Raw genomic sequence first — 12635 nt, forward strand, 5'->3', positions numbered from 1 at the left:
ACTGTGTGGGGGGCTGCATACTGTGGGGGGCCTGCATACTGTGGGGGGCCTGCATACTGTGGGGGGCCTGCATACTGTGGGGGGCCTGTATACTGTGGAGGGGCTGTATATTGTGGGGGGCTGTATACTGTGTGGGCCTGTATACTGTGTGGGGGGCCTGTATAGTGTGGGGGGCCTGTATAGTGTGGGGGGCCAGTATAGTCTGCGGGGGCTGTATACTGTGTGGGGGCCTATATACTGTGTGGGGCTGTATACTGTGGGGGCCTGTATAGTGTGGGGGCGCCTGTATAATGTGGGGGGCATGTATAGTGTGGGGGGGGCCTGTATAGTGTGGGGGTCTGTATACTGCATACTGTGGGTGCTGTATAGTGTGGAGTTCTATACTGCTGTACTGTATAGTGTGGGGGGATGTATCGTGTATAGTTTGGGGTGCTGTATACGGTGAGGAGCTATTCTGCTCTACTGTATACTGTGGGGTGCTGTAGACTGTGGGGTGCTGTATACTGTGGGCTGCTATACTGCTCTACTATATACTGTGGGGTACTGTATAGTATGGGGTGCTATACTGCATACTGTGTGGTGCTGTATACTATAGGGTGCTATACTGCATACTGTGGGGTGCTGGGGTGCACTGTAACACTAGGGTGAGCCGAGCCCTGGTCTCATTCCTGCAGAGCGGTGCCCACTTCCAGCCTGAGCCCAGCTGCCCAGAGCACTGATGCTGAGCCGCTGGAGTCTTCAGAACTGGAAGTATTTACAGTCATTCACTGTACTCTACCAGGCTTGTGGATTTTTTGTGTGTGTGTTGTGGTGGAGGGCGTGATTGCTTGCTAGGGTGTGGGAAGGCGGGATCCAGGGGGCCCAAGTAAATTTTTGCCCAGGGTCCAATCAATATTAAAGACGGCCCTGGTGCCACCCTGTGACCTCCTGATGCTGCCACCTCCACACTGTCATTGTGCCACTCTGTGGCCTCCTCCTGATGCTGCTGCCACTTCCAGACCTTTGTCATTGGGCTACTCTGTGGTCTCCTCATGCTGCTTCCACCTCACCACTATTTCATAGGACCACTCTATGGAATTCTCATGCAGTTCCCACCCTCCCCACTTCATGACTGGGCCACTATTTTGCCTTTCGGCCTGGCTGACATTATCATTTATTTGACCATTCCTCTGATCTGTCAGAAGGAAGGAAAAATAAGATGCTCAACGGATCCTGTCTATGCAACAGCTGTAAGGCCTGCATGACATGGTCTCTATTTTGCATCAGAATTGGCTTATGATTTGGTAGCCGAAAGCAGGAGTGGATACAAAACATAGAAGACAGGCAACTATTCCATTCACATGGTATCTCTGTTTTGAATCCACTCCTGTTTTTTTTTTTTTTTTGCTTTAGCAATACTGATGGATTAGTGACCAAATGCTGACCGAGTGAAGGCAGATGCTCCACAGACAGGATCCTTTTTTGGGGTTTATTGTTCTGACGGATCAGAGGAAGGGCAAAATAATCAGTGACGTCAACACAAACTTACTGCTGACACCCTCTCCACTCTGTCAGGGGGCCTCTACTTGCATAAGCGTTTAATAAAACAGGTTCTGTAGACATCTATGTGGAATCAGCTGAGTTATTTGGTCAGTTTTAACCTCGTAAGTGCCCAAATAAGTGAAGTGTGCAGTGATTCTAAGAGTGATGCCTGTCATCTGCATGTCATACTGACTCACAGTATTGTTTCACTACCAGAGCAGACTCCCTATGCGTTTTACTGCAAGGCACAGTGTTCTACACTACTATAAAGGCTCTCTGCAGCCACGGAATAGCTGTTTTTAACACGCAAATAAATTCAGATAGAATCAAATTTTTTCTAAAAATTTGACGAACCAGCCAAATCAATTTTTTTTGAAATTCACTCATCTCTAGTCACCACCATCAGCTAGCTGAGGCTAAAATTGTCCAAACGCCACATGTCTCTTTTTGGAGGACCTTGCCTGTCTACATATTCCTCAAATAGCCCATTGATTTCAGAGAGCACCTTGGAAAGCCTTAATTTCCTTTGTGGTGGCACTGCAGGAGAATTGAATCATTGTTGCTAGGTTCCCTATCAGATTACAGCTGATCACTGGAGGTCTTAGCAGCCGATTAGCCTATGATACCATACATATTACTTTCATGGGACTTCTATTAAAAAAGGGATTCTTAAAAGTGGACAATTCCCTTAACATAAGACGAGGGTGAGAAAATCTATTCTGGGGTTCCTTGGACAACAATTGAATAATAATTATTATAATCAATAATTTAGAAGCAGGAGTGTTCTAACAAGTTGTGGACTTTTGAGATTCTACAACATTGGGCCACTTTACATGGGGTGATGCACAGGGCAATGATCAGGAACAAACAGTTTGTTCCTGATCATTTCTCGCTCAGTTATCTGCATTTATATCCAGCAATCGTCACTGCTGTATGGAATAGTGATCAGGTCACACAACTCAAAAGAGTTTGCTTGTTTGTCAGGTGATTGGCTGCACATTAACATATGAACATTTGTTTCCAATATTTGGCCTGCAAATCTGCCCATTCAAATGGGCCCTAACTCCTGTAAAAATGTTTACCATTCCTATGCAGCTTTCACAGCAGCCTTCAGACTTTGAATGAGTCACAAAGTGAAGACTGTCATAAAGCAACCTGACATAGAAGACACAGAGAATCTGAATTCCCAGGAAAGCTCTGATGTATAAAGGAAAACAGCCATGGCTAAAGGGAGATTCCTATAGTAACAGTATCTTACTGTAAGGGAGATTCCTATAGTAGCAATATATTTTCCACAAGCACTAATTGCTGCTTTTAGGAACAATTAGATAGGATTCAAATGGGGTTATCTTCTGCTGACCTGAGGAGCCGGGTATATTATTATGTCAGAGCCTAGGCCACTGGATGATCATTTGGTATTCTACAAAAATACATACATTTTTAAAAACTGTTAGTGTGGTGTCACACACAGCTTTTCGTGGGATTTTTTTATGCTGTTTTCTGAGCCACTGTGTCCTCAAGAATCCCATACATAGGACACATAGGCACAAGTGGGAATCTTAGGTGGTTTTCTAAATATAAAGCAGTTCCATGAATCCAAATAAAGAAGTAGAAGACAAAAATGTGGCACTCATCATTCGTTAATTTAACCTTTGTTCAGTGCAGCTTAGAAAATCCAATGACACATGGGTGTTGCTCCAGTGGTCCATGCCTACCACCATGTCTCTCTTGTGCCTATCCACTGGAGCTCTGTCTCCCTGGGGGCCTGTGTTTGTAGGTGTTCCTCTGCTCCTTCTCACTGGGTAGGTTTGCTCATTCTTACCTAGGCTAACACCTACTTACTGCCAGCTTCTGCCTCTCACTGCCTTATAGGGCACATGCATGTACATTCAGATTTTTAAAGGGTCAGAAACCACCTTCATTTCCTTCATACTATGTCTGGCCACCCTAGGGTATTTAAGTCACCTTCCTTTGTGGAAGGGTGCCTCAGCAATATGTTCTAATTGTCTAGTTTCCTGCAAAGGTGTGCTACTTGTATTGTTACACTTTCATACTAACTTCCGCCTGTCTCTGGATTTGACTCTTTGCTGCCTGACATGACCTCCATACTGACACTGTGCTGCCTGCTCTGAACTTGGACTGACTTTGAATTGCACAAACTCTGCCTGCTCTGACCTTGGCTATTCCAGGACTAGAGTTTTGGCTGAGCCCCCTGTGTTTTGCACCAGTGTGTCTTGACCTACAGTGTACTGAACAAAGACCCTGGTGGTTTCCCCTCCAGTGGAGTTCAGATCCCTGTACAGGTGTTAAATAGTGAAGACCAAGGGAGGCTACTTTAAAAAGGTCATTAGGAGTAGCCCCGAGTAAAATGTGTTCAGTAGACACTTCATAACAATTGGAAAAGCAGGTACAAAATACAACAGTAATTTTGATTGAGTAGACGTTTCTTCTGGCCTTCACCTGGAACTGATGCCAGTGGGCCAGACTTAAAGGCAAACCACATCTACTCCAACACATGTTTTGAGAATTATACACTTAGGGGGTCATTTATTAAGAGCAGCGTTTTAGACGCATCGGAATCCAGACACATTCATTTCAATGGGGCTATGTACATGTGCGTTGGTTTTCACGCATCACTTGTGCATTGTGTGAAAATCGCAGCATGTTCTATATTCAGCGTTTTTCACGCAATGCTGGCCCCATAGAAGTGAATGGGGCTGCGTTAAAATCGCAACGCATCCACAAGCAAGTGCAGATGCGATGCGTTTTTCACAGATGGTTGCTAATAGATGTTGTTTGTATACCTTCAGTTTTTTTTCACGTGTGTGCAAAATGCATTAAATTGCTTTGCACCCACTCGATAAAAACTGAACAAATGAATGCGATCGCAGGCAAAACTGACTGACTTTGCTTGCCAAATCGAGCATTTTTCACTGAACACATTCGCAACACATCTGGACCTAATCCGGACACTCGTTTGCAAGGGGCCTTATGTAGAGGCGCCTAGCTGTCTTACATTTAGACCGGCCACACCACGCCCCACTTTTTTAGATCTGGTGTGAATGGGGAAAAGTCGCCGATTGAGCTAACCGTTTCATCACAATCTGTGTCTAAAATACACCCAATATAGGCATATTTCAGCTTCATAAATGACTACCTTAGTAACTACTCAAAAAAGTAGCACATTGGTTGCATAATAAAAGCAATCTGTATACAAGTAGAGAAAAGCTTTCAGGCCATTTTTTCTTATTAAAACCTAATGTGCCCATTGCTTTGGTGAGCATTATCCACCCTCCCTCCTTGCATTGTATTATGATGATTACCTACAGAATAACAGACATCTATCTGCCAAAGACGAGAAAAATCACAAAACATTTGAGTCTACTGAATGCTTTTTTTCTAATATGAATATCACATATTCCACTTTTTTTTTATAGGATTACAACCACAGCTGCCTGCATGATGGATCTACGCCGATATCCCCTAGATGAACAGAATTGCACACTTGAGATTGAAAGTTGTAAGTAAACTTGAATTTGCTTTTTAAAGTTCAGGCATAGGTTTCCAATTATTAATGAATTGCCTCAATATGTGCTGCTACCCTATGGTGTGTTTTTTTTTTTTTTTTTGGGGGGGGGGGGGGGGTTGAGTATTCTATTGTACATTTTCTCTTGCTCTGTTGCAAACTGATTTCCCTTGCTTAGATATTCCAAACAAGCAACAATTCAGTGTAAAGCAAGGCTGAACAAAAGCCAGCAGTCTGTGCTGCTGATGAGACAGAATGTGCATTTGAAACTACCTCACACTTCAAAAAAGATAATGCAGCTAAGAAGTAATCACTCATCAGATATGTGGCTTTACAGAACAAGGCTAAAAAAAAAAAAGCTGCAAATAACACTATTAATGAAGTTGCAATTCACTAACATTTTCTTGTATTATTACTTTTTTACATTTTTATTTTTTATGGTGAATTGTAATGTGTGCTCATTTTTCAATGCACTCGTCGTAACTCATTACTTGCTTGAGATACAGGTCCATTTTAAGGGGATATTAATATGTTAACCATTTGCAGCATATCCACACAATATGCAAAACAATGCCGGATAGGCGTGTGTCCCACCTCGTAGATCATCAACTATCAGGAACAGGGTGGTCCACTAACGCTGTTTGGACATAGTCATAGCCATGCCCATGAACTTGAATAGAGGTGCAGTCACTTCTCCACTAAACTCCAAGCAGAATTTGGCAGCCTAAATCTACAAATGGTGGTCATTAAAGGTGGATCTCGCATTCAACATTCACAGCATATCATAGACATACCATAAATGTTACAAATGTGAATTCCCCTTTATCTTCTCTGTATATGGTGTGATAGTGTTAAAGGGCAGTCTAATCAGTAGACTCAGTGGCGGTCTTATATATCGCCATGTGCATCTTGTGAAACTGCTGCCACATTTAAAGTTAATCTGTTACTTGATAGATAGACTTGCTGTGCCTCAGTATTAAAGGGTGGTCTAATATATCGTCGTGTGCATCTCGTTGAACTGCTGCCACAATCCCTGTTAATCTTTTAGTTTATAAGTAGATTTACTATGCCTCAGTATTAAAGGGTGGTCTAATATATTACCATGTGCATCTTGTTCAACTGTTGCCATATTCACAGATATTCTGTTAGTTAAACATAGACTTACTGTGCCATGCAATGAAGCAAACTCTAAATGTCACACGTTATACATCTTTACATACAGTTGCAAGAAAAAGTATGTGAACCCTTTGGAATGATATGGATTTCTGCACAAATTGGTCATAAAATGTGATCTGATCTTCATCTAAGTCACAACAATAGACAATCACAGTCTGCTTAAACTAATAACACACAATGAATTAAATGTTACCATGTTTTTATTGAACACACCATGTAAACATTCACAGTGCAGGTGGAAAAAGTATGTGAATCCTTGGATTTAATAACAGGTTGAACCTCCTTTGGCAGCAATAACTTCAACCAAACGTTTCCTGTAGTTGCAGATCAGACGTGCACAACGGTCAGGAGTAATTCTTGACCATTCCTCTTTACAGAACTCAATCGGGTTGAGGTCAGGACTCTGACTGGGTCACTCCAGAAGGCGTATTTTCTTCTGTTTAAGCCATTCTGTTGTTAATTTACTTCTATGCTTTGGGTCGTTGTCCTGTTGCAACACCCATCTTCTGTTGAGCTTCAGCTGGTGGACAGATGTTCTTAAGTTCTCCAGCAAAATGTCTTGATAAACTTGAGAATTCATTTTTACTTCGATGATAGCAATCCGTCCAGGCCCTGATGCAGAAAAGCAGCCCCAAAGCACGATTCCCCCACCACCATACTTCACAGTTGGGATGAGGTTTTGATGTTGGTGTGCTGTGCCTCTTTTTCTCCACACATAGTGTTGTGTGTTTCTTCCAAACAACTCAACTTTAGTTTCATCTGTCCACAGAATATTTTGCCAGTACTGCTGTGGAACATCCAGGTACTCTTGGGCAAACTGCAAATGTGCAGCAATGTTTTCTTTTGGACAGAAGTGGCTTCCTCTGTGGTATCCTCCCATGAAATCCATTCTTGTTTGGTCTTTTACGTATGGTAGATTCGCTAACAGGGATCTTAGCATATGTCAGAGACTTTTGTAAGTCTTTAGCTGACACTCTAGGATTCTTTTTCACCTCATTGAGCAGTCTGCGCTGTGCTCTTGAAGTCATATTTACAGGATGGCCACTCCTAGGGAGCGAAGCAGCAGTGCTGAACTTTCTCCATGATGAACAGCAAGGCTTTTGGAGATACTTTTATAACCCTTTCCAGCTTTATACAAGTCAAGAATTCTTAATCATAGGTCTTCTGAGAGCTCTTTTGTGCGAGGCACCAGTCACATCAGGCAATGCTTCTTGTGAAAAGCAAACCCAGAACTGGTGTGTGCTTTTTATAGGACAGGGCAGCTGTAACCAACACCTCCAATCTCATCTCATTGATTGGACTCCAGTTGGCTTACACCTTACTCCAATTAGCTCTTGGAGATGTCATTAGTCTAGGGGTTCACATAATTTTTCTACCTGCACAGTAATCGTTTACATGGTGTGTTCAATAAAAACATGGTAACATTTAATTATTTGTGTGTTATTAGTTCAAGCAGACTGTGATTGTCTATTGTTATGACTTAAAGATAAAGATCAGATCACAATTTATGACCAATTTGTGCAGAAATCCATATCATTCCAAAGAGTTCACATACTTTTTCTTGCAACTGTATGTTGTATGTATAGTCCTCAGTGCCAAGAACTGAACGCAAAATGATATTTGGTCTTGGCTTTGTGCACGGTATTGACAACACTGACCAGAGCAGTATATTGAAGCACACAATAAAATATAATTTACACCCAACTGTAGTCTCTGGACTGCTGACAGGTCCACTTAGTAGCAGTGGGAAATGTGAATTACCCTATCAGTTTTAAGTTATTATTCAATTAACTAAAAGCTAGAATGAGAGACTCTGTCTAAAGCAAAAGTGATTGCTACAAAAAAATATAAACAAGTGCACATGTGGGTGAATTTTTCCACTTTGGATCAAGCCACAAATATACATTGATTTTACGGGAAAAAATAAGAGAATTCTGTCAATTGTTGTTTGCACAGGAGTCTATGAGTGAATCATGTCACTGTATACATATACAGTCATACATATTGGAGCCTATAGTCAGCAGTATCTGTTGGAAAATACTCCCCACATTTGTTTGAGAGAAGGCTCTTTCTGTCACTTTAAGGCTTTTTTCACATTACTGCTTGAATCTATTTCTAAGTAGTGAGATTTCAATAACAAACGGTGTTATAGTGATGGAATGAAAATTGTAAGGAAACCTACAGTTTAACAAAAGGTTAGATGAATAATTTCATTGGTGTTCAATACAGTCTCCTATTTCTCTCAGGTCATTATATCAGAATTTGTGAAGCCATTACATGGATTGCTGTTCAGTAGGGATGCCAACATAATAGGAAAACCTGCAGAACTGAATTTGGAAGAATGATTTGGTCAAAATGTTTTTCCCTGTACAACATTGAGGCTCTGTAGGATGAATGAGGTCAAAATGTCCCATGCTTATGTCCAGTCCTTACTTACAGAATGAGGTTGACCACTGACCACCTTGTTCCTCCACATCAGCTTTGCAAGCTCTAGGATTGTTGACTTAGTAAGGTTGGAGCATTGTTAAATTTTATAAAGAGTCGTATTTGGCAGATTTTATATTGGTTTTGTACGGATCAATAGTGTAGTATATGTACGTGCATTACAAGATAGAAAAAAACTGGCAGAACAGTGACAAACTCCCGTCATACTGTACATGTATTTCAGATCAGATGGACTAACAGACAGAAAGAAGAAAAGTCTTGCTTCCCTGCCTCACGGAGATGATTTTGCAGCATAAGCTCATTTTAAAAATAATCATTGTTTTATTTCTAAGTAACCTTTCTTTTATTTGGGATGTGTTTTGGCTGTGTTATTAAAAGTTTGTGAAAATCTATTCTCTTTTAACTTTGCTTTAGGCTTTTTTCTCAAGAACAGTTATATAACTTGTGTACTGAATTGCACTGAGTCATATTAGAGTATAAAAAGACATTTACCTTTGGCCACAAGTACGTTATATTCCCCAGGTAACCTGGCGTCCTTTTATGAAAGTCATTGTATAGATCATGTGATTTAAGTCGTTGCAACTGGTCAAATAGCTATAACCTTTATTTTTTTAGGCTATTAAATTGATGTTTCTATCATTTTTTTAAAAAAGAGAATGATAATCAGTAATGGAAAACTTCTGTAAAACAACAAGAACATTGATTCCCAAAGTAAGTATTTGTCAAGTAATTCTTTAGATTCCCTAATAAATCATTAATAACTGGATATGCCAGCAAGTGACATGTCAGATCCTAGAGGTGTCAGTCAATCATGTTAGAGAAAGCCTGGAGGTATATATTGGCAAAAAAAAAAGGAGATGAACCAATAGTCCTTGGCACTAGTACTGGTAGGAAGTTGTTCTCATAGTTTTTGAAAATCTATTCTCTATAAAGTTTGTTTTAGGCAACATTTAAAAATTCTAAAGCAGTAGATTTAATCTCCAACTCCAGGAACACCCAAAATCCCTGCCCCTTTTGCAGCCTGGATTGTGGGATTGTCCCATATGATATACATGATATAAGAGTATAAAAAGTCATCTACCTGTATGGGCCAAGAAAAAAAGGTTGCAGCGTGCCATGGCGTTGTGTGTGAGTATGAGTGGCGTGATGGGAGTTGTAGTAGTATTTACAGTTCTAATGCTCCTTTGGGCACTCTCCATTTCTGGGGTTTTCCTGCCTGATGATGGTTGAAGTGCCCTTGATGTTGCATGTTTTGAGGTGCAAGGCAGTGTCCTGGTTGTCGTGCTACCAACACTTTGCCATGTAGTAGTAGGGCAGGGAGTAATAATGAGGCAGTTGTGCAGAACACAAGTTCTTTACTGAAAAATTCAAACGCCAACAGATTAGGATAGTTCAAAGTGTCTCTTTAAATTAGTCTTCCTTATTCTACCCTTCTCTATTTAACTTTGTTATAAGCATCTAGACATTTGGTGTTATACTTCTTGTAAAGCAATTTAATGCAACTCACAAGGCAGTTCACTTTAACGGCAGGAAAAACTCTGCTGCTTTTTTGAACAGATTGGTTACAGCACACCTCCACTAAATCCACCTTGGGATGTGGAGATATTCACAGTGGGTCAGTTTGATATGCTTATGCACCAGAGGTAACTCCTGAACTTGGATGCTATAGAGTTGATAAGTCCTTTTAAACAGGTTTTCTCTACCAGTTCCAGGCCCTGAATTGCTGATCTCCTTTGCAATAGTACCAAACAAGGGTCGTAGCAGAATATTCTGGAACTGTCTTAAGATGACTTGTATGTAATTTTAACCTTTAAAAATATTTAGCTCAAAATAATTTCAAAAGGTATTTGTTGTGGTAAGAATACAAAAATTAAAAAAGAAATGCAGGTGCAAGTCCATTGTTCTCGTATAGAGGATGTGTTATCAGAAAATTGCATTTTTTAAATAAAGTTTTTATGTTGAACATATTTTTAAAGAATTTTTAGCGATTTCATTTATATTTTTTAACATTCCAATAAGCCAATGGTTTTCACACCGCCCACTAAACCTAATGTCAATTCCTTATTTGTAGAGATTACTCTTCAGCAGTCATGTCATTATGACAGACATGATTACGATGACAGATAACATAGTAGCTAACACAGGATCCACCATTCACAATATCTTTCCCCTCACTACACAGTGGCTTTGCACAAGTATGTCTAGAAAACTCTTCCACCGAAGTCACTGAATATCTCCTGTCTATTGTGGCCAATGGTCTATGTGGCTTTTGCCATGAATTTCTCTAAATGCTCTTAATATCAACTCAGGTAAGATGGTTAAAATAAAATATAATTGTGAACTAAACACAGATTTGAAAATATATATAAAATATAGGTGATACATTCACTTATGGTTGTCCCTCACATTAAGAGCAGCCTCAAGTACTGTCACTATCATTAGTGTAGCACTCTCAGAATTATGCTCCTTCATTAGTACTATTATCCACAGATATACAGTACTTCATTCATCATCAGCTTCTTCACACAAGTACACTTTTTTCTGTGTAGTCCTCTCTTGATTCATCTCTTGTTCAACCTTCAAAAATGTGTATGTTTCTCTCTAACCTTAAACGGTCTGTAAACACTCACTACATTATTAGTGTCCATTTTCTATGTCAATTATGCATTAACAAGACATAATCAAATACAGACAATCAATACTCTCCCTTTTACCTTCTTAGCCAGTGGTTCCTTCTACCACCTACATTGTAAGCTCATTTATGGTGAGCAGTGCCTGTTTCAGACCCATTACAATTTAGGTAACCAAGCTCTGAAGTTGGGATAAACAGATGGTCCACAGGGACTCTATCTTTCAAGGGCCCACACACACTTGGAATTGGCTATGGGTTGAGCTCTTTATTTGCACCATTACATCATACAGTGTACAACTCATTATCAATTATCCTTAAGACTGATAATACTTTTTTTTTTTGAAAATGTATTATATTTCAATTTTTTTTTAAACTTTCTGAGATAAAGGCTTATATCAAAAATTTTGGGCTCCTCCCAGCTTTGTATATTCATGATGTCCCATGTTACCAATCCACCTATTAACTTAAGTACAATTAAATATCACCATAAATATTAACAGTACCATAAAAAAAAAGGGAAGACCCATTTTTACACTAAAAAACTTTTTGGGGAGAAAACTTATAGACTATCTGAACCCTTAAATGTTGCAATTGTGATGCTAAATATGAAAAATTAATCTGTATAGTGAGCTGTACTTCCACCTACTGAGGTGGTAGCACACGCTGAGTTCCATCCTTCAGCTGCCACCACAATATCTACTGTTAGAAGTTGTGATAGTTACAGGGAGAGAGTTGCAGCAGATAGGACATGCCCACTGAGAAAGGATACAAACTCTTTTAAAGAGTATATGATTATTGTATACCATAAACCATCGACCTTCCAACATACCATACTTCCACTCATTTCAAACATCCATACCCCTTACTACTGTTATTCAAAAATTTGATTGAATCCAATTTATCCTGAAATTCGAATCGAAGTCCGCTTAGTGTAGTGCAGTAACTAGAGGTTGTTCTCGAGATATAAGGCAAGGAAAACAATCACGAAAATTACTCAAGATTCTCTACCTGATTCTATTTCATTCCATATGATGTTCAATCATGATGTAATTCTTCTGCTACCAATTGAAACTCCAACAGGATTAGTAAAAACAAAGTTCAAAACACAAATGTGGATATGCCCCAGCTGGCGGTGTTCCAATTTAAAAGTTACATTTATCAAAGTATCCATCATATTCAGAAATTAAAATTTTGCAAGTTTTTGGTATTTTACATTCTACATTTTGGAACACATTAAATGTCAACAGCTCAATTTTCAGACTTGATGATAGAGTCTTCAGATTAAACTCTTATACCTTTAAAAGTTTTCCACCATTCGAAGTCTGTGTTATTCTG

General features: G+C 39.8%; 1 protein-coding gene across 1 annotated transcript in view; it reads left to right on the plus strand.

Annotated features, from left to right (window-relative positions):
• GABRB1 (gamma-aminobutyric acid type A receptor subunit beta1) overlaps positions 1 to 12635 on the plus strand; it is a 339039-nt gene that overhangs the window by 158549 nt on the left and 167855 nt on the right. Inside the window, exon 2 of the mRNA XM_044292653.1 lies at positions 4959 to 5041. Coding sequence (XP_044148588.1) covers positions 4959 to 5041 — 83 coding nt within the window. The remainder of the gene's footprint in view (positions 1 to 4958; positions 5042 to 12635) is intronic.

This window comes from Bufo gargarizans, chromosome 1, assembly GCF_014858855.1.
Source record: "Bufo gargarizans isolate SCDJY-AF-19 chromosome 1, ASM1485885v1, whole genome shotgun sequence".
NCBI classification, from domain to species: Eukaryota; Metazoa; Chordata; class Amphibia; order Anura; family Bufonidae; genus Bufo; species Bufo gargarizans.